This window comes from Micropterus salmoides, unplaced genomic scaffold (genome assembly GCF_014851395.1).
Source record: "Micropterus salmoides isolate LMB-PRFRI ecotype aquatic unplaced genomic scaffold, ASM1485139v1 Ms_hic_scaffold_14, whole genome shotgun sequence".
NCBI lineage: Eukaryota > Metazoa > Chordata > Actinopteri > Centrarchiformes > Centrarchidae > Micropterus > Micropterus salmoides.
In genome coordinates this window covers 13,200,635-13,228,089 of record NW_024040485.1, presented here as the reverse complement: position 1 = coordinate 13,228,089, position 27,455 = coordinate 13,200,635, and the positions used below count along the sequence as shown (strand labels likewise).

The 27,455-nt window shown below is 43.4% G+C and overlaps 1 protein-coding gene across 4 annotated transcripts in view; it reads left to right on the top strand.

The window, feature by feature from the left end:
• Positions 1-26,993, top strand: part of mib1 (MIB E3 ubiquitin protein ligase 1) — a 53,079-nt gene extending 26,086 nt beyond the window's left edge. The window contains exons 13-22 of one of the 4 annotated variants that reach the window (XM_038717774.1): positions 17,958-18,090; positions 19,084-19,170; positions 19,677-19,835; positions 21,562-21,743; positions 22,663-22,852; positions 22,941-23,019; positions 23,155-23,241; positions 24,838-24,906; positions 25,625-25,725; positions 25,847-26,993. In XM_038717774.1, coding sequence (XP_038573702.1) covers positions 17,958-18,090; positions 19,084-19,170; positions 19,677-19,835; positions 21,562-21,743; positions 22,663-22,852; positions 22,941-23,019; positions 23,155-23,241; positions 24,838-24,906; positions 25,625-25,725; positions 25,847-25,987 — 1,228 coding nt within the window. In that variant the 3' untranslated portion in view covers positions 25,988-26,993. Of the gene's footprint in view, positions 1-17,957; positions 18,091-19,083; positions 19,171-19,676; positions 19,836-21,561; positions 21,744-22,662; positions 22,853-22,940; positions 23,020-23,154; positions 23,308-24,834; positions 24,907-25,624; positions 25,726-25,846 lie in introns of all 4 variants that reach the window. The other 3 variants (XM_038717773.1, XM_038717772.1, XM_038717771.1) reach the window with 3 other exon arrangements.
• The last annotated feature ends 462 nt before the right edge of the window (positions 26,994-27,455 follow it).

The window sequence follows — 27,455 nt, the reverse complement described above, 5'->3', positions numbered from 1 at the left end:
CTGTCCCAGTGACCCCCGCTGTCCTGCTGACAACTGGGAGAACCCAGGAGGATCAGGGGGAGGATTACAGCTCCCTTTTTTATGGCAGTTAAGGAGAAGGTGGTCTTTTTCTCTTTCCAGGAAAAAAAATTGAGGTAGAAAAGTGGTTGGACAAAAACAGAAGTAAAAAAAAGAGTTTTCTCCTTGATAGAAAGTCCATGGTGTAAGTTGCCTCTGTCTGCACCTTGTCTTGTACGGTGATCATATGCTGTGTCCTGGGAGCAGGGGTGCACCTATAAGCTGAATTGCCCTGCTGACATACTAAACATTTTCACTTCTCTCCTCCCACTTCTCTTTCATTCTGTCTCCCTCACCACCATCTCGTTCTCACATTTCACCCCCACTTTCTACATCCTTTCTCTTTTCCTACCTCTCACTTATACCGATATGTACCCCTCTCTTGCCTGTCCCTCGTCTCTCTTGTGTCAGCAACGTCCCCAGTGGCTAGCTAGAGCGCTTGCTGATGTTTGAAAACGAGGGTGATCCAAGTGGAACAGGAAGCTATTGTGAGCAGGATTTGGGCTTTAGGCGCAGAGGCAGGCCATAGGTCACATGAAGGCGCTAATGCCCACTCAGCACTTGTGGATTGGTCCTGGCTATACCCCCCCCCACCCCCCACCCCCCTCTGAACCTTGTTATCTCTCTTCCCACACATAGATCACTGTTTTTATGGTCATCTTCTCTCACTTCACTCAGTTTTTCCTCTGGTCAAACCTCACCTGTCCAGTTTACAGTGAAACCAGCTGTTCTATTGCAGAGGGTGTAGAACAGATCAGTAACCATTTGCATGGTGGCGAGAATTGTTTAGCAAGTCTCTAATGAATCTTTACCTCAGACCAACACATTCCACAAGTTGACAGTGCCTTCAACCATGTTAAACTAGCCAGCAGGCTGGGTGCTGAGGCAATGGGTGTAACATGGGTGTAAAATGAAAAATGGATTAGGGGATGCCAGCTTAGGTTTTAGTTTGTATTCTTGGTGGCAGAGTACTAAATAAATGGGGAAAGTGGTGCGATGGTTTTGCAGTGGAAAGGTTTAGAAAAGCAATGAGGGGAGGTTGAACAGAAGGGGTGTTGGTGGACGAGCCTGGTCCGAAAGGTGTGACGTCCTGTTTAGGAAATGTCACAGCCACCCGAGAGGGTGAGCAAATAGTAACAGGGGGGTGAGGGGGAGTGAAATTCCTTCCTACACACAGAGGGATGGAGTTTGGGGAACATGAACCAAAGAATTAGCCCTGTGGTTGTTGTGTCTGTTCTGGTTTGGGCGATAGCACTGCAGTACTGTGTGCCCTGCATGCCCTGCCTTGCCTATAGCAATCCTTTGCAGAGATAGAGAGAGAAAAAACTGGGTTACTACCCTGTGCTGTGGGTTCAGCCAGTGACACACATCTTCTCAGCCAACCATGGCTACTCAATATCCCCTCCCGCCCATCCTCAATCCCCCCCCCCCCCCCCCCACACACACACACACACACACACACACACATCTGTGTTAACACACTTTTCACATCTGTATGCCGTCAATCCGCTTTTCCCTCTGTTCAGAACTCCCGACCTGCCCGCTGTTCATTATTCTGATGCTTCGTCATCCCTCTGGTTGCCACATTCCATCCTTCCGCCCCAATCGGCCAACCTTGGGCTTAAAAGTGCGACGTGTTCTCAAACTTACCTCCCATCAATTAAGAACCCGCCCTTCGGTTAAATTGAAAGTGAAAGGACCAAAAATATATTTTAAAAAGACAAAAATAACTCATTAAAAGTCCCAGTAATTATAGTATCCTTAGTCATGGTGACAAAAACATCTTGGAAGGTGTCAGACGCAGTGGGTGCATTGTGCATAAGGGAATGTCTCTCCACACCAGTGCAGGTCTGAGTTAACGAGTCCGTCATTAGATAGCGGCAGGGCTGCAACCATGAAGCCTAATGAGCCAAAGAGCTCTGCTGCTGCAGCATGTCCGGCCAGTGCCAGGAACACGAGAGAGAGAGAGGGAGGGAGGGAGGGAGAGAGAGAGAGAACAAGATGAGAGAGTGTGGAGAGCGCAAGAAAAGAGCTAAAATCCATGTGGGCCATAGCAACTCCCCAGCCTCCCTTTTCCCCGTTCCATCTCCTCCTGTATCCTCTTCCTCTCCATACTTTTTTTTTTACCTTTATTTCTTTCCTTCTTTAATACAAGAGGAACATGAGAAGGAGAGAAAAAAGCCCAAAGGTGTTCTCTGGTTAAGTTCTCTGTCCCAGTGATGCTGCTGCTGCTGCTGCTGCAGAACAGTACATTCCACTCCCCCTTTCGACTACGCGACTCACAGGCAAACCATGCGGTTAATAACTGATCGCATCCGAAAGAAGAATGAGGGAAGACACAGGATAGGAGACGTCAAGGCCCGTCAGGGGTAAACTCCATCCGAAAGCGAAGGAAGAGCATATATTACCTGTCAGATCAGTTTCTTATCTGAGCTGGCCCTCCTCTCTTCCCCTCCTCTGCTCCTCTTCCCGGAGTGAAGAGAGCCATAATGACCTAGAGAGCGCTCCAGCTGCTGCAGCCATCGTGTGTGCCGGGTGCATGGCTGACTCGCTGAATCAGCTTCTATGACTGGGGGGAGGAGGGGTGCTGGTGGGTGGGTTGAGTGCCAGAGTCAGGGAGGGGAGGAGGGGGAAAGGAGAGAAAGTGGGCACACATTCTCACACACACATATGCACACACATTCCCATACAAACACAAGTCATACCTTTAGAAGAGGAAGACGTAGAGCTGACATGAAGAGCTAGGGGAAAAAAGGGAAGCAGAAGGAGAGAAGGAGGGGTGAAAAATAAATCTGCAGCACTCTCCTCTCCATCATGTGCATTCTGAGGGAGAGAGCTGGGAGGATGCCCTGTTCGGTGAAGGAGGCAGAAAGTGTACCAACCGTCCTCCCACCCTGCCTTTTTCTTATTCCATCAACACACAACCAGCCCCAGAGCTTTATCCTGCTCCTAAAATGCGCTTTTATTATTCAGTGGAACTTTATACAGCAGCTTAGAAGAGGGAGTTTACTGAATGTTTGAGAGCTGAATTGTGATGGAGGTATTTAAAAAAGGAGGTGGCTGTGCCTCTGCAGTAGAAGACAGCTGTACTTTTAATAGTCCCTCGCGATCCATGCAAATTTGATTACCCTTGTCAGGGACTGGAGACAGAGGATATTGCAATATCTTTTTGGAATTTTTGGTGTTTAGATTTTTTTTTTGCAGTCTTTCAATACGCAGCTTATGCCTTCCTGATAGTGCATGGCAAGGTTCCCCTTTTCAGTGCGAAAAGATCAGGTAGAGATAACGCTGCAGTTTGCAGGGCAGAGAGCACGGGAAGAACACAGTGACAGCAAATTAGGGACAAGAGGTCAACCAGCCAGCAGCTTCCTACCTACCCCACAGTGTTGAAGGCTAAGCTAAATGGTTAGCACTTTGTGGGAAGCCAAGCATTTGAAACATGCCTCGGCCCTCTGTTGCCGGGCTGCTCGTGTGTCTTGTCTCACCACCTCCCTGACCATATTTAGTCAAGCAGCGCAAAAAATAGTTCCAGCTCCGCTCCACTCCACTCTGCTCTTCTCCTTGCCTCACCCCCCTCTTCTCTTCCATATCCACCCCTCAGCAACTGTTGGCTACAGGCTCTGTGAAGCCTCCCCTACGGCTCCCTGCCTATCGATTCCACCGTCCTGGAAGGAGAGAGGAGCGGTGGGCCAGCTAGCCCCTGCTACCATTTGCTGTGCTATTTTTAGTAGCTCCAAATAAAGTGGTCTCTCGTGCTTCCACTTGTGTATTCTTGATCCCCCCCCCCCCCCCGCTTTACATGCTTCACCACCAACTCTACCGCTCCCTGTGTCCTTTTGACCCCCCCACAGTCTCTATCATTCTTCTTTTTAAATAGAGCTGGAACAGGCTGCTTATGGTAAAGCATCTGTCTGCGCACATCTATACTTAGAATTATTACTGCATATAAGAGAAATGGAGGATAGAGTAAGAGTTAATGTGTAGTGCACTGATCCATGGAGGGTATTAGACAGCAGGAAATATTATTTTGTTTTCACATTTACTTACTCACTTATTTATTTATTAGTTGATACTCCTTTTGGAAATGCAGTGAGACAAGTGACAGTCTCACCTCCAAGGCACTGAAAAGTTTGGGTTGCTTTCTCTCCTTTTTGAGCTCTCATTAATTTTCAAGTGTCTTTTTCAAGCTTTCCCGAGGCGCGGCCACTGAAGAATCTGTTTAATTAGTTGGTCTCATCACGGGGCACATCTATACTGTATGGAAGCAATGTCCTCTGTGCCCTCTTCTCTTTTTCACTCTGTCCTCTCCTCTCCTCTCATATCTCAATGACAGCACCCAAGTCCTTTCACTTACCCCACCTGCATTTTAACAGCGGAATACTCCGGGATGTGTAAGCCCATGTTTTTGCACACCAATATGCTCTTTATGGTGATCACATGGAAACCAGGCGGTGGCATTTCACTTGTAATGAATGAGATTGTGAAAACTCACCAACACCCTCTCTACAGCATGAACGTTTGTCAAAGTGTATTTTCATGTGCCAGAAAAATGTCAACGCAATTCTCTGGTCCTTGCTTTGATAAACCTTTTAACAAGCTCCCAGTCATTCTGCCCTCACTCTGTTATAACATAGGTGGTGGAGATAATTCTGCATAGATTTAAGTGTGCAATTTAATTAATGTATTGTCACTGCAATTTATAGCTTTTCGTTTCTTTACAGCTGTTACAAGAATAGACCATTGGCGTGATAAAATGGATTCCAAGCTAATGTGTCTACACAAAACTTGACCTTACATGGACAAACAAAGTGCAGAATCGCAGCTGAATGAATGGCAAGTGTCAATCCACCTGTTATTCCCCTACTGTCTCTACATCTGCACACCACACATTAAACCAGCTGTAATTTTCCTGCCAGCCTTAATTCCCTCATAGTGGAGCTTTTCATGTACTGTGTGTGTGAACTTACTGTGCATGGCGTGCATTTGAACTTGATGGTGTGCATTACATCTCTGCTCAGTTGGTTAAGGTTTTTGTGGCCTGTAACTATCTCCACTGACAATGCCCTTGTGTATTTTGTGTATCCCCTCCGATTGGTCTCCACCCTGCCTGTTCCAGCCACCCACCAGTTTAATCTCAATTACATCTCGATATCCCATCTGCCCCTGAAACTCAGCAGCACGGCTTACATCTTCCCCCATGATGAATAGCACAGGGCTGAATGTTTAGCTGAGCAGTTAATCGATCAATAAGAAAAGAGTCGACTAATGGATGTGCTTTCTTTCACTGGATTGAAGGGGTGGGATTGGTTCTTCTCCCTGCGAGTACTGCTTAAGATGCATCTCCATTCAAAATTAAAAAAATATATAATAAAACAGATTGGTATGAGAAATCATTTGCATGTTTTAAAAATGCTTCACATTGTTCAGAAGTATCATTGTGGGAACGATTGCAGCATTAATTAGCTGAATTGAAGTTTCTTGTAGAAACTTTAATATTTGAAGCTTTTTATTTCCTGTTATTGTTTAAGAAGTATGAAGTGATGACATTAGTGTTTTTGACTATGATCAACAGAAAAGCGGCAAACTATATAAATCTCTACAAATTGTTCTAAATTAAGTACAAATATAAAACAGAATTCATTGCAGAAGTATTGAGCTTTTCTGATTTTGTTTTTAAATCATCAGTAGTGAAGCCAGTTGTTTTTAGACGTTTCATAAAATGTTGAGTGGAGATCACCAATGTCTAATCTATGTGTGACAAATGGTTAACCACAAGTCTATCTGCAAGGCCCACCACTGGCTAGTCAATGAGTGAATGCTGTATTTGGTGCAAGTCAAACACCACACGTTAACAGAAACACACACAGTCGCAGAAAAGCGTGGTGGTTGTGGCAGCATCATGCTGTGAGGATGATTCTCTGCTGCAACCCCTGGAGGCTTGTGATTTGTGGCAGGACTGGAATGGAATAACAGAGCTTGGGCAGTTTAGCAAAGAAGAATCGGGGTGCTATTCACATAGGGTTAAGTCTTTAATTGCTGACAGAGGTGGCTCTACTTAATATTGACTTGGGGCTAAGTACAATCAATTATTTTGTTTTTTATTTGTACTTAATTAAGATAAATTTGTAGAGATTTGTTTTCACTTTGATGTGAACTAGTCTTCCTTTTGATCAATTTCAGTAAGCTTGATTGCTTGGTAACATGAAAAAGTTTTAGATGGATGGATACTTTATTGATCATGAGGGAAATTTAGTAAATGTATGTGTTTGTCTTTCACATGATTGGCAGTCCTGATGAGAGCTCATCCATTTGCGTTTACTGAAATGAGAGGCAGGTCTGTTTAGACTGTTTTGTACCAGGAACTTTGGTTCACTTCAGATGGTGATGAAGACCTGTTTTTTTTGGGGGGGGGGGGGGGGGGGGGGGGGGGGGGTTTGCGCTCCAGGCCTGCTAGTGAAGTCTTGGTCGGCCTTTCAGCTTGTTTTAATTCCTCCTTTCTGTGTTCCTGCCCACCAGTCAACATCTAGAGAGATTAGAGCTATTTCTAATGAGTCCAGTTTGTGCTTTTTGAGTAAATCTCCAAGCTCCTCTCCCATCAGCCTGGCTCTTCCTCGTGCTTATTTTATCTCTCTCGTCAGTTCCTCTCCTCTCCCTCCCCCACACACCCCTTCTTCTGTCCCCCGTCCCGCCCCTCCCTCCTCATCCCTTTACACAGTGCATCATTTGAAGAGGTGAGGCTGTTGAGCGCTTGGAGAAATAAAAGTGATTTATGAATGGGCCAACCTACCTGGGTGCTGGAGGGGGAAGCCAGTGGCAGTCAGGCTCTCTGATCCAGCAGCCCATTGTTCCCTCCAGTCTTACTGCAGGGGAAGCTCCTCTGCCTCTCCTGCCTCTGATCTTTTACCGTGCCTTACTGGCTCCGCATGTTACCATTAAGTGACTCACAAACGCCTGTGCACGGCAGGGGTGCATATGTGTGCAAGACCATTTTCTCACACACACACACGCCAAACAGGGATGGAAATTAACACCCCGCCATCCGCCAAATGCGGGTGGATTTTCCATTTGGCGGCATTTTGGGGGTATTTTTGGCATATAATTTCTATTTGACAGTAATTAGCAGCAGAACTGCCTTCTTGTTGGTTGTGTGTCTCACTTAAATTGGTCCCCGATGTACTAAGGTATCTAAAACCGTGTAACACACGGATTAGGGGCGTTCATTGGTTGTTGTTTATGTTCTTTTCATGGTACTTGTGTTTGATTTGGCATAGATTTGTAAGAGAGTGGCTGTTTCATACTGAGATCAGCGTGGAAAGAATATCCGCATTTATGTTGCTTTCGCTTATTCGTACTGAACAAAAGTTTGCAGCTGTATCCTGTGTGAAAAGGCCTTTATCCCACACCCATGTGTCCTTTCACATAGCAGTCCGGCTTTACCGGAACCAGTGGCGGGCATGTCAGCTCTAGCTTTTCATAAAACAGATTGTTCCATCTTTCTTTCTCGTGTCTGTCACCAACTTTCCCTGCTCAGAAGCGGATAAAATCTGTCCATACCTTTATAAAGTGCAGCAAGCCGGCAGATTGGCGCAATACCCCCGTGAAATAAGGCAGTGTGAAAGCTGCTAGTGTTAGGAGCTAATTACAAAAGTTGTACAAGGAGTGTTTTTAGCTTTTAGCGGGGTAATTGGCAGTCCAGTCAGTGTCTGACACACTGTCAGATCTTCTAATGGCCCTGCTGTCCTCACCAGAGATCAAGGAGAATAATCCATAGGATGTTTAAAAAATGTTGATCCCACAAAAGCTCAGATGCTGTGGCACCAGGACTCATGTCAGAACCAGGAGGCCAGAAGAAGGTAATTGTAGAAAGTGATAAAGCATGACAAGAGTGAGCTGTGATCAGATTTAAGTTGAATGCATCTTGTAAGTTTATAAAGCAATTTATTCTTATGTTTTAAGTAAATTTAATAGCAATAATATAATGTTGTTTCAGATTTCACTCTGGCCTCTTTTTTTAAGTTTGTATTTGACATAATACCATATTATCTTAATTAAAAGGACAGAAGCAAATGTATATGTGACACAAATGCAATTAATTATTTTGGCCAGTAAAAAATATTTTTGGCTGATGGATTTTTTTTCATCTACCAGTCACCTTTGCACCCCTGCTGTATACTACTTGCGATCAATGTTTATTTATATCCAGTTTACCACTAATAAGTAAATGCACATGTGCACAGGTTATATCATTATAATTAGCCTGAATTAGCCTTTTATGATAATAAAAAAATTTTTTTTCAGATTTTAGAAGTTATAACAGGTGAGGACAGCCAGATGCACCAGCCAACAGGTGACAGGGAAAGGTGTTGAAGGTGCTGAGGACAACGTATGAGTACCTCCTTGTCACCATATGATCATATGCAGATACACACCACAAATACCACACACAGACACACAATACATACAATATGAGGGTTTTACAGGGTAAAATTGAGGAGGGATGTCAATTAGTCAAAGTTATTTGGCTGTTGGTGTTTGTGCGCTTATCTGTGTATAATTTTGCCATGTTTATATAGTAATATGTGATCATTCCGGATGGTGGCGACGATGAACTTGGTCAGGAGAAAGGGTATACACAGGAGCCCAGCTGTAACTCATTAAAAGCTAACTGTTTGCAGAGATATGTCAAAATAACCTTTGGACTCTAGATGAACTAAACTTAGTGAGTTTTTATAGACTACAGTGGAAGGTAATTTCCGTATGTTGGACTTTGGATAGAATGACCCTGCTGATTTATTGTTTGTAATTACATATGTCTCCTTAGTATTATCTGTTATTATCTTCAGTTGTTCAATTAGACTCTGCATTATGGTGCTGTATCTTATTACTACTCACTGAAGAGTGTGTTCATTAAAGATGTGGTGCAGTGACTGGTCAATTCAGTGAGCCTTGATAGCAGTTTGTAATAGCATGCACTGTGATTTAAGTGAAAAGTCACACAATCCTAGATGCCCTCCCAGTGTCCACCTCTGTATGAGCTGGGACCAGTCCAACAGATCTGCCAGAGGACAAGCTGATACAAGCCCCAATCCCCCTGTGACCAATCAGAAAGCCTGCACTTCTTCCTAGGGCTGGGCCAACAGTGGCTCTGAGCCAATAGATAAGCTCAGCTATGCTGTAATGCTCTGTCTGTGCTGTGGCATACTGAAACATTGAGTCCTGGCTGCTATGCTGCTATAGCACATGTTGGGAGAGGGAGGGGTGGGGGTAGCAGAGGGAGGGAACGATGGATGGATGGATGGATGGATGAATGGATGGATGGATAGAGGAGAAGGAGAGGAAACAAGGAATCAAAGGATAGAGGGAGAGAGAGGGAGGAGTGCATCCCTTACTGAAGGGACTCAAGGACATAAAGAGCTTTTGGGAAAGTGACAATAGCATGCAAAAAGAAAGGTTTGCATTGTGAAGCCACTATAAGCACTGATGGTATGTTTTTTCCTACTTACCAAACCTAGAAAGAGCAGGATTTATTTGTGGCACTTTAAGTGCTTCAGCAATGCAGGTAATAAATATGACAGAGCAAGGTGATATACTTCCACAGCGCAGCTGCCAGGCATCTTTAATATTTTCTCCCCCCCATTTAAAAACAAATGTAGTTTATCTATTTATTTGATGTATTGGAATAAGTAATATAATTTGTTTTTGCATTGGATGGTACTTTAGCATCAGTGATGGCGCTTCAGTTTATGTTTTTAATGAAACACAGAGAAGCGGGCTGCATTTTTCTTAGCTGAGTGAACACATGTAAAACATCAGAATAAACCTTACTGTAAAGTAAATATGGCTTCACACAACACAGAACTCAAGAAAACATGGCACTGAGTACATTTTTAACTAGCTGGTCACGTAGTATGATTGAATATTGTTATTTATTTGTACTGTTTTGTACTTTTTAACTTTTTTAGAGCATGGCTAGAGAGAGACACGAGAGAGACTAGAGAGAGAGAGAGACTAGAGAGTCTTGTATTTTTTTAGATCAAACAAATGAAGGATCATAAATGGATCTGTCATTTGAATACCTGGCCATACACTAGATCATCTAAAACCAATTAGAATTTTCACTGTGAAACCAACAATGCGGTGACCCATTTTAACAATATTAGATGTGTAAGGAGCCAAATTTGCATATCTGGGTCTGTGTGAACAGCTTTGAAATGGTGTTCACCTGTGTGATCTGTATGGTCAAATGTGGGCAGAACTTGCTGCTCTCATGCTATCTCATGTCCAGGCATATACAATTTTTGTCAGCAGAAGGGGTATTAGTAACCCTAATGTACTCTGAGGGACACATTCAGGCCGATGTTCACATCTAAACCAAGCTTAGCCGTTGAATAATGCAGACCTTGTTACCTTGGTAACCCGCACGGACACTGAAGTCAGTAGCTCCCATGTAAATGCAGTATGACAGGTCAAGTGGATAAGGATTTGTGTTTGTTTCTGTCAATTGGTGTGCTTGTGCATGCTTGCGTGTTGATGCTACGGTCCAAACATGCAAAGAATACTGAAGGAAGTCGACAGTGGCACAGCACTTTCTTTGTAAAAACAGTATTACATTATTGGGATTAGGCAGAATAGCTTATGTGGAAAACTGTGGCAGAAAACCTTCATTGCATTACCTGTAGAATCGTGGATCTTTGTGGAATGCATTTTAAGTTTCTATGAAGCCTTATCTGGGTAATGTAAAGTAAATTCATACAAGCTCCATTCCCCTACCAGTAACAAGTTGGATGTTAGACATTTTCCATACTGCTCTGGGGCATATGGCCTGTTGTCTCAGTGCTTAGGGGAGGCAGTAGCTGATACAAGGCCCTTTGATCCCTATTATTTCCCACTGAAAACAATAGATTTTAATTACCAAACCGCTCTTTAAGCCACAGCTTCTTCCTCTGCATGTGTGCCTAGAAGTGTATCTGCTAAAGAAGTCAGACTCATCAGCTGCAATATGGCAGCTTGTTTGTGTCACTTTGTCACTGTTCTGCCAATTACTGTAGAAGAGAATTTGATGATGTGTTATCCTTGTTTTTTTTTGTGTGTTTAAGGGGCAATACTGTTACTACGCTTGCTGTGTGTAAAGGGACCCTCACAGGCTACAACATACACAGATGAGCGTTTCAGGGGAAAGTGTGAGGTTGAGTGTAATGTGTTTGTGGGGGCAGAAAAGTGGGAGGCGAGCCAGGGAGAGAGGGGGGTGATTTAACGTGGTAGATTTGCTGCGAGACTGTAGATCTTGGGATCCTCTCAGACTGTCTGCCCATATGGTGACAGTGTGGCACGCTGCTGAGTGGCTGTCGATCGAAGGACCTTCAGCGCGGCTGAATTCTCCAACGCTCTGCAAAACCCAGAGTCAATCCCCCGGCTCTATTTACCGCTTTGTACCTCTATGTGGAAGCATTTGCAATTAATTTAACAAGGCAGGAGTAAGACAGATTTTGTTTCACAGAAACGGATAGGGACTTTTTAATCACAAAATGGCTAGTATCTTTGTCATAATGAAACACTGGCTTCACGGGGGAAAATGTTGTTGGGTGGGTGAGCTCATGCTAAAAATCTGAAAACAACAATGATCTGGTGGTTCAACACAAAGAGTGCTCAACTGAGAGTGGCTGGACAACATCAAGGATTGGTGCCAGACAGATATCCACACACTCAGGTGGATGGCACAAGACTGTGATACATGTAGGTGGACTGTCAGGAATGCATTGGACACCAACGGGCCAGAGCCCATGGGATGATGGATGGAGGTTTTGTTGAAGTCCACTTGGGTTCAAGCAACCGTTGTTGAAAATGCTCCAAAAATGACAAATTTGCTGGGGCTTGTAACTTTGGTGAGAACCTAACAAACTATGACGTATCACTTTGTGTAGCTGCTTCACAGTAAAAGCTACGTTCAGGTGTCTCTACATCAATAGCATCTCTGCTCCTTTCAATGTAGATAAACAGAGATGGAGCATGTGTTGTGTTACCCATAGGTTTTTGAAGGGGTGTTTTGAAAACCATATCAATTACAGGGGCCATAAAATCCAATTATTGGCAAGAAAACACAATTTGCTTTTAGTACAGCATATTAATGAGCCCAGTTTCAGACACATGTGATGTGCACATGCCCATCAATAAAAACATTACACACTTACAGTAAGTTAAACAGCATCAGAGATGTATTGATATATATGATTCAAAGTACATAAGTGAACATATTGACAAGTAGGTTTGTTTGAATGAATTCATTTCTGTGTTACAGTCAGAGAAAAGCTGCATTTGAAGCAGTTGAATAAGTGGGTAGTGATCTCTGTAGCATCTTTCAAGTAGAAAGAGAGTGAGCAGTGTGATGGGCTCAGACATGACTTTTGCTCTGTTAGCAGCTTGTTTGAGGTGCAATGACTGAGATGATAGGATTTACCAGGTAGTCAATGTGTACTCAAGTCTGTTTGTGTCTTTGGCTGATAATTTCTTTGAGCTACAGTTTTAGTTTTTTCTGTCCCTCGTTTTGTATACTTTGTCAAATGCAGTAGCCAAATTGTGTGGTTTTGTCACCTTTCAAGTTTGTTATTTGCAGTCAAAGTGTATTCACTGCTTTATGCCAGTCCTAAGTCAACTGTGAGTTAGTTTCCCTTCAGTTTTTATTAATATTTGTTCAGCTGTCCCCAGATTTGCGTCAGCAAAAGACAAAAAATTAATGCACACATTACGTTATGATCCAGACCTACCAAAGCCATGCGAAAAAGTGATGTTCAATAATTACATGATTGTTTTATAGGTAATGATGGTATTTAGCAATTGTTCAATATAGTATGCATGATTTAGGTGTCTCTTAATTCTAATGTAATCTGCATGTCCTTGCTTTATCTTTTATGTCATTCTTCGCTTTTTGGGTAAAAGGATGTATATTATGAATATTATGGCTGGTACAGAAATGAGATTGAATTTTTTTTTTTTTAGGAGAATAAAGTGCAAAGGAAGAGTACCATGGGAAAATAATTGGGTCATCTCAAACCAATGGGACATTAACGCGCCATTGGGCTTCTCTGACTGTCTTGCTGGCTCTTTCTTCATAAATTGCTATGAATCAGGACGCCCCATAATACCAGGTGATTTAAGGCTAATTAAAGCTAAACCTTTATAGGTCCCCACCCACTTCCCAAATGGACAGACAAGTGTACCTGAGGTGTTTGAAAATGCACCTGGCATCTCCTAAACAACCTTCAAGGCAATAGCTATGGTGATTACCAACACATCATAGAAATGCACCTCTTTTCTGTCTTCCCCCTTACCGGTTTATGCAAATAGTCCTTAATAAAAGCATGCTCACTCAGGGGCCTCAGGTACAGGCAGGCAGGGGAAGGTCACATTGTAGGGGAAATTATTCTCTTCACGGCATGGTAATGAAAGCCTTTTTTTATCGAGCGGAGCCAGTTAGGTTCTTGTCCTCGGCTCTCTGCTGCACTGCTGGCCTGGACGCTACCTGTGTTTATTTACTCTGTCCTCAGCAGGTCGGCCAGTAGCTGTGGGACAGCCATGACAAAGTGAACTGGTAATTAATTGCTTCTAGGGGTGGAGTGATGGCCAGGACGAACTTTAAGGGATCTGAAGTTCAACCAGTTATATTTTCATGGGGATTATACGCTACTTAGGTCATTTGTCACGTCTAGTATCTGTGTTATTTAGTGACAGCAGTGGAATTTTGACAGTCAAGTTTCCCCTTTTTGTGTGGAAGTCATGCCATCTTCATTTCCACACGCACAGTTTTAAATATAAGCAATATGTGAGCCAACATTCCCATTCAAAGCAGCATGTTTTAAGATCAGTGAGGTCCTGAACAGTTTTATTACTCCAACCCTCGCAGCTGCGACAGACTTAGAGACACTGTGCCTTCCAAACCTCTCACACATGATGAAGAGCGCCTCTCTGCCCAGAATGGAAAGGGGGAAGTTAGTGTGTTGCAATTGTGAGTGATTTGTTGGGAACAGGCTTCACTATTTCAAAGGACCTGAAAGTATTGATCCTGTCTCCGTTGAGCTGACACCTCATGTATCGTCTGAAGTCGTCTCATCTCGAAAGGCTGTTCCAGGAAGGACTCTGCCTCAGGGGGAAAATATCCTACTGGTACTGGGGAAGTAATATATAGGCACACCTCATGAAACAATGTGACCAGCTAAGTTTCATAAAGGCAGCATGGATAAGGTTAGGAAACTAAAGACATTTTCATTTCAACCAAAGACTTGGAAACTTCATAGCTTTTTTTCCCAAAGGCTTGCAACAGATAGTCGTTTCAGTTGTCATGGAATCCATCGCACCTTTAGGACTTTTTGTCTGTGTTTACTTATAAATAACACTTTAGTCCTAAAAGTGCTATGGATAAAATCATATCTTCATCCAATGATGAAGACAGTGTGATATAGTTGAAATCTCTGATAAAAGTCAGTAAGTAGACCTGGAGTTGGGATTTTATTCCAAGGTCAAGAATTAACTAAGGTATTTGGGTATGGAGTATTTGTACCCACTGGTATACATCTAAGCTTTTTGTTTGAGCATGTACACCCTGTCACAGTTGCAAGCCTGATCATTTTCAATATCAGTTTTATAAAGCATTTTATTTTCCCAAGGCAGGTGGCACCTTGTGGCGACTCATTTCTGATGCAGAATTTGGATCTCCTCTCTTGAGCTTGAAGCCTTAGTTAATGGATGATGGTATGCCAAACACGTCTCCTATATCAGAGTAACCATATGTTTGTGTGCAGCCATTAATCTCCGGCTGGATGTTGACTGTTCTCATTTTGCCCTGTCCTACCCAAGTTATTGTCCCCCGACTCTCACTTCCTGTGGTAATAACGGCTGCTGACCACCACACAGATGGCTGTCAGCCAGGCGAGGGCAGCAGAAGGGCCCTGTCGACCCCTACACTCACGCGTGCACACACACACACTTCACTGTCTTACATACAATGACAAACACCAACACAGGCAGAGCTGAGGGCATCAGAAGAGCGTCCTGGTCAATGACAAATTAAAGCCCAAGACAACAGGCCGCTGTGTAGCTCTCCTGAGGGACTCTTGAGATCTCTCACAGGGTGACCCAGTTCTATCATGTCTCCCGTTCTCCCTCTCTCCTCTACAATTCCCTCACCTCAGCTGCACGTCCTTCTGAATTTACACAAACCATAGCATTGGTTTTAAAGTTCAGTTGTAATAAGGAGATCCTCACTTCATTCTAAATATCGGTCTCCTTCTCATTGTCTAAATGTTAACTCCCAAGTCAAGTCAGTGTCTTCTGCTCAGCAAAAGGTCTGAAGCCTGAGCCGGCTACACTCACTCACTTCTTCTGTCTCCCGCTAAGGGCCAACACACAGTTCCTCTCGTACCCCAGTCACAGCCAACATCTCTTACCCATGAGATAAAAAACAACTAGGATTTATTTCTTGGTTCTTAATTCGCTCTTAGTTTTCTGCCTTTACAGCAAATTGCTTAACTGCAATGCAGCACTGCCAGTATGGGGCATTAATATTAATGTCCGCCCATTTGGCCCAGCGTGGTAGGGATCCTGTCAATCTAGACTTCTATTGGAGGGGCTCTCCACACCAGCAAACACCTGCCTAGCACTCAAGTGCCTGGTTTTGACACTAGAAGGCGCCAGTCTGCCCCTAAGGTGTAGCAGGCATGCTGTTATTGGCCAGTTGTTCTACATATAGGAGACAGTTCCAGCCAATCCAGATCTCACAAATGTTATATGATGCACCAATAGGAGGAAGAAAATAGGCAAAAAAAAAGAACAAAGGCTTGATGTGGGACAATTGCCCTTGATTCTGTTGGAAACTGTTGTAGTTCTATCTGTCTTACTAAGCTAAAAGAGTGCTATGTTTAATTTGTTTTATGTTGTAGCATCAGGCAAGAATCTGATGTGGCAAGGTCTTTTCTTGAATAATTTGCTTGTTTAAATCTCAACTCCTACCCAGTGGGAGTGACATGGATGAAATTACTTAAAAGTCTCCCCTGAGATGGCAAATCTACTGTACGCAAGCACATAATTCTTTGTTACAAAGGTGACACATTATGAATGTGAGAATAGGTAGAATGGGTGCGGCTGCTATCACATTTAAGCAGTGCTCCTCTGCATTAAGTGGTTGAAGATGGCTGCAAGCAATGCAGGTGTGTGTGCGTAAGCCTCTGTGCAATAAGAGGTAGAGAGAGAGAGTGAGGGAGTCTGGGATCAGTGTGCTGCACTGTTCATCTCTGCAGCAGTACACCAGCCCCGGATCTCTGTCCGTGCAGAGGTGCTGACTGCCTGCCCCCTGCCTCTCTGCCCCTCTTTCTCTGCTTTCCTCAAGAGGGTGTGCTGATGGTGCTCTCTTTCATTACCCCAGAAGCAGGGAGACGAGCTGTAGGTTTTAGCAAAAACCCGCAGGGACCCAGCCACCCTGATTACCTTCAGTCTGAAAGCCTGCCAGCATGTTGGTTTGCATTTCTTTCTTTTCTCTGTCTTAATAGTTAACAGTGTTCATTGATTGCGCAGGCTGTGGCCTTCCTGCTCTGTGCTGGAGCCCATTTCCTCCCTGTACTGCTTCAGACCCTGTTTACCTTGCTGTTGTGTACGTAAACACTCCAGTGCTCGCATGGGGGCTGTTCAGCCATATTAGAGTCAGAGTAAAATCTGCTGCCTCCGTTTGTCGCAGTTCAAAGATATGCCCTGCATGATTATTCAGGGTTAATCAAGGTCAGAACAGTTCCCTCCAGCATTGCTGCTCTAGTGCTTATTGAAGGTACATTGTGTACTTAACAACAGACAAGATAAAAGAACATTTCAGGATTATGGCTTTCATATTGCATAGTATTTGCACTTATTGAAGAGCCTTTGTTTCTCATCACGTATCGTTGAATGATGCACTGGTCATGATGCACTCGTGTACCAAATGCCTAGATGTGTCCCTGAAGCAAAAAGAGTAGGAAGAGAGGTAGGAGTTGGGGGCAGAGAGATAATGGATGAGTCCAAAACTAAACTAAAGCTGTCATGCTATGAAACCTAGTTGACTTAGTAGGATTAATTAAACAGCTTAAGTTGTTTAGGATCTTTGGCTTTAATAAGGGATAGAAATGTGTGGGGCTTCCTTTTACTAGTTATGGCTTTTCTTCATTGGTGCTGTAGGGAGTGACTCTCAGCCCACCTTCCCCCCCCCCCACTGTGCCACTGTAACTGCTTCTCAGCCTTCCTCTTGTACAGTTGCCTTTGCAGCCACGTCTCTCTGTTGCTCATATCCTCTAAATGACCTTCAGTGGCACAGAACTTGCTACCTCTTTTCACCACACCAGGCCACTTCTGTTAAATAGCACTGTTTAAACAATGGATTTTTCTCCCATCCCACCCTGTCTGTTTGTTCCCCAGGAGGAGAACTGAGTGAATGCAGCTAAATCTTGTGTAATTACCATTTTGCCTTCCAATGATCTGCACTTTTGCGCATCATCCAGAGAGAAGTGGCTTCCCTTTTTAACTCAAAGGAGAGTAGAGGGACGGGTATTCTAAAATAACCAACAGCTCTTGTACCGCTCAAATCTTGATGTAAATAAAACTCCTGCTTGGGAAAGCAACTCCCACCCCCCAGGTTGATTTAGTATTCTTGTCCCCATGTGTGAAAATGGGATACGCTCTGCTGTAAAAACAAAACAAAAAACAATTTATTGGAAAATGCTGTGTATCAGCAGCACAGACACTGTGAGGTGTTTGCTTACAACAGCTTGTGCCCTGCTATAAGCTATCACAGTGCATGAGACCCTCAGTCACAGACAGATTAATTTTGCATCATGACCTATCAAATTGACTGTACTGTCTGTACTTTCTTGGACTTTTCTGTCATGCAGTGCCATGCGTGTGCTGCTATCCAAACTGCCAAGGCCTTGGATCGTAGATGAGAAGAAGGATGACGGTTACACCGCACTGCACCTGGCTGCCCTCAACAACCATGTGGAAGTGGCTGAGCTTTTGGTGCATCAGGTAATAACACACCAGCACTCACAGGCAACAAATGCAGTTATTCATACTCTATAAGAGGAGGTCGCTTCAGTTTACAATTAGTAGCCCAAAGCTTAGCTGCATCAGCTCAGCCGGCACTCCTGGCTTTCCCTGACTACAGACCATTACGAGCAGATTCCACTGGACTCCCTGTAGCCAGCAAGCTGTATATTTTTTATTGAATCCATACGGTTCACAGGGCCTCAAGGGGTATTCTTTAGTGCCGTTGGGCCTTCATATCCTCCTGCAGTCATAGCTTTGTGCACTCTTCCCGTCTGAGATTGCAGGTGCACCTCCCTGAAGACTAACACATAGAGTTTACAGTAAAAGTCACCTGACCAAGTGGGAAGTGGGTTAATTAGGATATGGTGCAAGGCAGCAATGTTGCTGCCACATTCCAACGCATGAACGCTTGCTATGCAAGCTACCTTTAAGCTGGGATGGCCTTTTTCTCAAGTCCCTGCAATGGGCTGGTTCGCAGTGATGGCTCAGCTTTCTATTCAGACATTGCACCACACTACAAGGTGCACTGCAGATTCTCTGCCAGCCAGTCAGTCAGTCGTATTACTTGGGGATTTCACACACTGCCTGATCACAATGCTTATCTTCCCTCCACATCTCCTCAGCTGAGGTGTTCGCAATTGGAAATGACAATCACATGCGGCGTTATTGTAGGATGTGTTTTTTTCCAACCCCCTAGGTGATACTACTCAGTCGGTCTGTGGGGTTGAAGGAAGGAAGGTTCTGTCATGGCACATAAAGCCAGAATGGTTGTTAAAATCTTTCACGTGCTGAACAAATAATTTACTTATTTTACACTTTTCTTTCCTGTTTCTTTTTGTCTACATTTGTCACTTTTCTGTCACAACTACGTGCGCATGTGTGTGTGATTGATTATGGTGGGTTGTTAATGTATGCACAAATGCCCATATGTTTATTTTGTGTGTTTGCTCCTCACCTGTTCCCGCTTCCCAGGGCAGTGCCAGCTTAGACATCCAGAACGTCAACCAGCAGACGGCATTACATCTGGCAGTGGAGCGTCAACACACCCAGATAGTCCGGGTTAGTGGGTTTTTGTAAATAATTTTTCTTATGCCTTTTATCATTTTTACTTCTCTTTTCCCCTTTTACTTCCACCACAAACTGAAGAACCTGTTTTTAGTTATCTCTCTCTTAGTCCCTCATGGTGGACTATACATAAAAGGGAGTAAAAGAACACCGGTGCATCCCCACATTGAATTTATACTGGTGGATGTCCTGCAGTTGAATGAGGTCCTGCTTCAGATTGATGCTGTGTAAGGGAAAAATGCTCTTTGAGGCAGTGTCTTGGTTAGTCATTTGGCGTAGTGTTAGATTGAGATTGCTGTGTTGCCATCTTGTGGACTCAAGAAAAAATGCACTCCATAACTGGGGAATACAACACTGATGCAGTTACGCAGCAGCCTTATAAATCAGTGCTGTGGCATTTGCATTGTAGCATAAAATCAAAATTGTTTTGTGGTTGTCTCTGGGGTTTCTGTTTGACTGCCTGTTTGTGTGACTGTTTATTTATGTGTTTTTCCTGACAGTTGCTGGTGCGGGCAGAGGCCAAGCTTGATGTGCAGGACAAGGACGGGGACACACCACTTCACGAGGCACTGCGTCACCACACACTGTCCCAGTTGCGACAGCTCCAAGACATGCAGGACGTCAGCAAAGTGGAGCCATGGGAACCCTCCAAGAACACAGTACATATACATCTATTATTAACCTCACCGTTCCTCCTAGATTACAGTAATTTACTTGGGTCAAGGTTTCTTGAGATATCATAAAGCATCACCATATTTAGGTGTTGACATAAAAATGCAACAACTTTTTGTGCCATTCATGGCTCTCTCATAAAATGCTCAGTTTAAAGTTTTAAAAAACATGCCATCCATATTTTATACCATTTTTTTCTGATCAAGAGACTCTTGAGTCTAACTCTGTATAAATTGGACAGAACACTGAGAAACATCCCAGACAAGGCACCAATGTAGTGCAGGGCTGACATGTGCACACCTAGGGATAGTTCACTTTAACACAGCTCTGTGTGAGAGACATAATAATACACCTGTTGCAACTTGCCGCAACATTTACACCGGCAATTTTGTTATGTATCTGAGACTGAAGAGCAGCATTCATGGCAAGAAGTCATTACCGTGATTCTAGTAATTCCTCTAATAACTCTGGTGTAACCATATAGTAATACAAACCCATGGTTATCTTGTCATACCAAAGCTTAACAGTATAAGATCTTTGTTAAGAGGTGTTGTAATTGAGGTTGGCTAACTCACATTGACCCTTTCTGACTAACATCAGGCAAACAAGACTTATTGTAGTCTCTAATTCAGCTCTGTGTATTTGGGCTGTGAAAGATACCAAAGTTAGAGAAATCCTCTGTATGATCATGAAATCACGGCATTTAGCATTTCTGATTTTGGGCGTTATACTTAGGATTTTGCTGGCAGCATTCTGTAGGACCAGTATACACACCTGTATCTGAACCACTCCCCGATGTGTGAAAAATGATGACCGATCACAATTCAGACAGGAAGCTTCGTGCTCCTTAGTCCCCCGTCATCTGAATCACAGGACAGCCAGTCTGCACTGGTCCATCATACAGACAGCAGCCTGACACTATCACGGAGCAGTCAACCTGCCCACTTAAGCCTCTTTACCAGCCTGAATGAGTTTGTCCCTCTGTAGAAGGGCATGTCAGACCTGAACCCCCTTCATGTTAACACCACATCACTAATCCCTACTGGGATGAGTTTAAGGCTACAAGGCGTTGCTGCAGCTGCAGACCTTTTGTCTTCCTCCCACTTTTTTTTTTTTTCTATGCCCCTTCCTGTCCTCACTGGTTCCCCAGCTGAGGAGCAGAACAGGTAGACAGCAGGCCTAATTGAGATATGTGCAGTTGAACCCCCACCACCCCCCTCCCAAGACGAGAATTGAATTAGCCGGCCCGGTGGCTTCATCAGCAGAGATGTAAAAGCTACTGGTTGAAGACAATCAGACATGGAAGGCCCAAATTGCTAGAGAGAAAGACTTTGAGTTGCAGTAGACTTTGGTGAGGTGATGAGCTGGAGGAGGAAGAGAGAGACGGGACAGTTAATGAGATTTTGGGTGGGGGGTGAGGGGGTTACACTGCCTGACAGTTCCTTAAGGCAAGTCTTTGATTGCGTAATTAGTGGTGATCTGATACCACTTCGACATAATTCATCTGAATTTAAACCAACTGAATGATATTAAACTCAGGACTCCTTACACTTCCCACTCTTTATTCTGTACATTCATGGTTTGAGTGCCAGCATGTAAGGTAGAGACGGGACACTGTTTCCCACTGGATTCAAATTGAAAACAATCTTTTGTGTCAAAAGTCAAATGCTTGATGTTTTATGTGTTTTTGTGTTTCTGTCTGGCTCCCTGTAGTTAATCATGGGCTTGGGCACTCAGGGGGCAGAAAAGAAGAGTGCAGCATCCATTGCCTGCTTCCTTGCAGCTAACGGAGCGGACCTGACCATTCGTAACAAGAAGGGCCAGTCCCCTCTAGACCTGTGTCCGGACCCCAGCCTCTGCAAAGCTCTGGCTAAATGCCACAAAGAGAAGAGCAGGTAAAGATCCCTTGAAAGGAATAGTTTGACATTTTGGCTAGAGTTAGATGGGAAGATCAATACCACGCTCATGTCTGTCTGTTAAGTATAAAGCCTGGAGCCAGGAGACAGATAGCTTACTTTAGCGTGAAGGGGGATGCTAGTGTATTCTCTCATCTGCCAAATTAATTAAATGTAATGTCTGCACTGTCCAAAGGTTAAAAAAAAAATCTGCCTACCAGCACCTCTTAAAGCTCAATAATTAACACATTATGTCTTGTTTGTTTAGTCTGTACAAAAAACGGAGGTGAAGAAAATGTTCGTTTTTGTTTTTTTGGATGGTTTGCTGGACTGATTTTTCACTGGGAGCGGTGGCTTCCTGGTGTCTCTTGAGTCTGGCATTTAAACCCCTCTAAAACCACAAATTGGCATTTTATGCATCACTTTTTTTTGTGGATGTCTGGTCATATCATCACTTTTTTTTTGTGGATGTCTGGTCATATCATCAAATGTTCTATTTTATTTACATTTATGTGGCCAAATAGCACTTAAACCGTCCATCAAACTGACATTACAATGCTTCCGAAAAGTCTTTAAACTGGCAGGAAACCCTTGTTACACGTAGAGATGAAAAGGATGAACTTACAGGAATGATGTGTTTAATTATGTTTATGGATACACAGTGACTGTAACAACACCTAAAAGCGTAAAAAGGAAGAGAACACCATCTCAGGAAAATCATCAGACGACCTCATTGATTTCCTTTCATTGCTAAAAATGTTTCATGTAGGGCTTTGTTTCCTTTTCTTGCCTTTTCCTCCTCCTGTTCCTTTTTTTAGTCTCTCTCAGCCTCCCCCAATTTTCTTTGTTCTCTGTCAGCCTGTCTTTGCTTGTAATCTCCTCTGCTCTCACACACTGGTTTTTACTCTCAATGTTCCAGTGGCCAGGTCGGCACCCGCAGCCCGTCCCTGAACAGCAACATTGAGTCGCTGGAGGAGTGTATGGTGTGTTCAGACATGAAGAGAGACACTCTGTTCGGGCCCTGTGGACACATCGCCACCTGTTCACTCTGCTCGCCTCGCGTCAAGAAGTGTCTCATCTGCAAGGATCAGGTCCAGTCAAGAACCAAGGTATCAGAAGCATTACTACTATCTATTTTTACCCAGAAGTACATGCAAAACAAATGTTTTTAACCCTTTTTTTGTTGTCCCTCCACAGATTGAGGAGTGTGTAGTCTGCTCTGACAAAAAGGCAGCTGTGTTGTTCCAGCCCTGTGGTCACATGTGCGCTTGTGAGAGTAAGTTACACATATTTCAACATTATAAACATTTACACCTGTTACTCAGATTTGGAGGGAGGGGTGGAAACATATTCTATATAAAGTTGACTTTGCATCCAGGTCTGAACAACATGTGGGTTTTTTTGTCACCAGACTGTGCCAGCCTCATGAAGAAGTGCGTACAGTGTCGGGCTGTGGTGGAACGCCGCACCCCTTTCGTTCTCTGCTGTGGAGGGAAAGGTATGGAGGATGATGCCGATGATGATGATGATGATGATGATGATGATGATGATGATGATGACCTTAGTGAGTGAATCTTCCACACGTTCCCTTTTAATTCCCCCCTTTTTTCCTCCTTTCTTTTCTTCTGTTTTAGTTCTTTTCCAAAATATCTGCTTTAGCCCTTTTTATATTTTGCTTTATTGATGCCTTGCTTATGTATTTTATTTCTTTGTTTGCATCACTGATACATTGTTTTGATTGTGTTTGTTTTGTTTTTTTTCATCATGGTAGACATGTTAAAAATCTTACTAATTAAGTCATTTGAATCAGTCAATCATACTTTCTAAACTCCTATTCCCACTACTAGATATGGCATGTTTTAATCATTGCATCCATTTTGATTCATTTGTACTATCTTCTATTTAGCTGTTGGCTGAAATGGACAGTGGCTTCACAAATGCTTGGCTGCCTTGTCTTCGAAATTTGCCAAATGGATCTTCCAAAGAGAGAGGATTTTGTGTTTTCAAATCATAATCTTTTTATGTGCAGGAGCTCAGAAGCCATTTCTAGATTGTGTTTTGCTGACCCGCACTGAATAATACAATAATGTCAGAGTATACAGACAACCTGATTACCTTATTCATGTCTCTGTGGCCTCTAAAGGTTTGACTAATCACATTCGCTTAAAATGGATGAACTTATTTGTAAGCGTATGCTAAACATCCTGTAGTCATAATGACATATGCATATTAATACCCACATGAATGGGGAAAAAGAACTGAATTATAATACCTCCCTCGTAGGGAATTTCTAAATAAGGACACAAAACACAGAAGCACAGAAACCCACCCAAAAATAAGACTTTTCACACATGTGGATGTAACTGAATAGTGATAAAACGTAGGGAGTACATATATTTACTTTTCGTCGCATTCACAATCCATCTTCTTGTCTCCAAGTTGAACACAGTGTTTTTTATTGCCCATATATTTTTTAGTGGTGCATCTCACGAGTGGTTATTTCTATCGCCTTTTCCACATTTATGTTGAGTTAAAAGGGAAACTGTTGTAAGTTCACTAACTTCATGTTTACCCCTGTATTAATAATTTTACACCTCTCCACGTGTCACCGGGGTCTTGTCTGGACATGCAGGAGTGAATACAGACCTAAACACACATACACTCATGCAAGGGGCAGCATTGATTGTTTATCTCCTTTCCCTTAATCCCAGTAACACTGACTGTTATGAAAGCAAGTCTAGTGCACAAAATTCATCCGTCACTTTGATTATTCTGACACCCTACTTTTGTAGTTTAGTATTTGGTTTTCACAATGTACTTCTAACCGAGTGAGCACTCGTGCTTTAGCATTGGCTGATGGCAAAAAGAGAAAGAATCACTTGCTGCTATGCATTTTAACTGTTACCTCTATAAAGAAGAGACTCTATTTCCCTCTCTTTCCCGGATCACTGTTTCCAACTTGCTAGCTTTCTCTTCAAATTCTTTCTCTGAACCTCCCTTAGAGGCTGTAGTGAGTAGTTTTGGTCCTCAAGCCAACTGTTGAGCTGGTGAGGACAGCTCCTGCTATAACAATGTGACTGGTTATTCCCAGCAGGGAGCTCTAACACTATGGCAGGGGGATCGCAGGATCTTCTCCAGCCCAACAATCTGGCACTAAGTTGGTGTAAGTATACCTCTATGATCCCCTCCCTTATCAGACTCTTTTTTTTTTTTTTTTAAAGAGCTCCCCACAGTGCTGCCCTGCCCCACCATCTCCCCCCTCCCTTAAACCACCTCCCTCTCTCTTTCATGAATAGCCACACACCCTAAACAGTTTATGCTGATACTGTATATATGTGATGCACATGCCAAGAATCACGCTGGTGCACACTGATTCAGGCAGATGTTTGCCAGCCTGGAATGGAGTCCCCAACTCAGTCCAGATCATTCTTGTGGAGCGCTCAAAAAATATATTCAGGCAGTTTTACACTAGTATCCTCCTCCTACAATGCCAGTAGCATTACGTGATGATTTGCGCTGTGCCAGTTTGTGTTTCAAATAATTACAAAGTATGCATTTCTGAATTCAAGTCACTTATAAGTGTATGCAGTGCCAACACAAAGGGCTAGAGCCCAAGTTAGATCTGCAAAACATAAACAAATTTAGAGGGCATGTGTTTGGGATCCAAGCTTATTCACAAAACACATTTTAAATATAATGTAGCTCGTTTCAGAATGGCTGCATTTCTGTTTTATTGGCAGCACAGTTTATCAGTACGAGGAGGTAAAGTTTGACGTGGCCAGAGGTGCAAACTGTTGATTTGTTTAGTCTCTCGGCCGGTTAACTCGATTCCGTGTTGTTTTGTTTCCTCAACATGTCCTTGTGCTGTTGTGTCCTAACAGCCAGCGGTAACATCCCAGCTTTGCAGAGAGACAAAGACAACACCAACGTCAACGCTGATGTTCAGAAGCTACAGCAACAGCTCCAGGACATCAAGGAACAGGTAAGAACTGTAGGACAGAGGTGAGCATGTGTGGTACTCTTTCTGATTTTAGGTTGAAGTTGAAATGACTTTATCACAACAAAGCATGAACTGTGATTCACTTCGTTACATCTGTCTGCAGACCATGTGTCCGGTGTGTCTGGACCGACTGAAGAACATGATCTTCATGTGTGGCCACGGCACCTGCCAGCTGTGTGGGGACCGAATGAGCGAGTGCCCCATCTGCCGCAAGGCCATCGAGCGCCGCATCCTCCTCTACTAGACCCCCCCCCACACCCCCCCCAAAACACACACACAGACACTTTCTATCTCTCTCTTCTCTTAAAGCCCACACCGACCACGCCCGCAAAGCCACAATCACACCAGCTACTGCTGCTGCTGCTCGACCATCCTCATAGCACCCGAGTCAGCCAGCCAAGGGCGTTCTTAAATGTCTTATTGGACACAACAAATGCTCTCTTAATGGTTTGATTGTGTTCAGGTGGAATTCCTGTTAGAAAACAAGAACAAAACATGAATTGACTTTTATCAGTTCTGTTCCGTCATCATATGTGCTAACTGCAGCAAGAAAGATGCTCACATTACGGGTGTCGCCTTTTTCTCATTTTTCTCTCACCACCACCCCCTTCTCAATCTCCTTTCTGCATCATTTTCTCTGTTTTTACTTGGTATGCGATGTGTCTTTTCGCTGACCGAGTCTACAGTTGCTCCTTCAGACTCATGGTCTTGGATATGAACTTCAGGAGCAAGTCTCATTTTCTGGATGTCATCTTTGAAACGGCTCTGCGTATCACAGCAAATGCAGAGGTCGGCCTGGTAACTTTTGATGTAAAGTTCTCATGCATCTGTCGCAGCCAATGCCAGCTGCTGTCAAGTTTTATTGTATTTGTAAATCTTTATGCACGTGTATTGGTATCGAAAGCTCCAGATGTGGTTTTTAAGTACTTAATTTTTCATGACAGTATGGCAAATTTGTGAGACATTACTGTTTGCACCACTTAAAGGTTCAGTGAGTGTTTCAGCTTCATGTTTGTGTTCAGTTTGGCTGTTGTGACACTCTGTATGCTGTCTGTCCTTGCAGTTGAAGACCAGATGTTGGCAGTTTTGCACTAGAAAAGCGGAGTCAGGGTAAAAGCTTTTCTGCACCGACTTGGGAGGCCCACTTCAGCTCAGTAATAAAACACAGATCGAGTTGTAGTAACTGCCAGGTAGCACACCACACCCGTACTTTGTTTACCGAGCTGCACCAATGCCGGTGTCGCAACACCCTTTTGGCACCAATGCCGGTGTCGCAACACCCTTTTGGCTGTGAATCCCAGAGCCGCCGTGTAGGGATTCAAGAATTCATTCAGCTCCTGTCCAGTGATCAGCCCTCGTTGTAACCTGTTTGTTGTACACACAAACCCACACGATGCAAACATTTCTGTAACAAGGGTATCTTGTCACAACTTGATGTTAAACTGTTGTGACTTGGTGGTGTTGTCTGACAAAAAAATGTCCAATTTAGTAAGCATTGCTAATTTACCATTGATGACTGTGCCATTTGCTTCCAAAAATCTACTTGTATGGGGATAAGGTGCTCTTTATCTTGTATTACTTTTTTATTTAAGTGTATTTCCTTTTTCTCAAATTGACATTTATTGAGCTAGAGAGTACAATCTATTAGAACACTAAAGAAGAAAATGTAGAATAAATTATTTTGTATTGCTGCCCAGAAAAATAGGATTTAT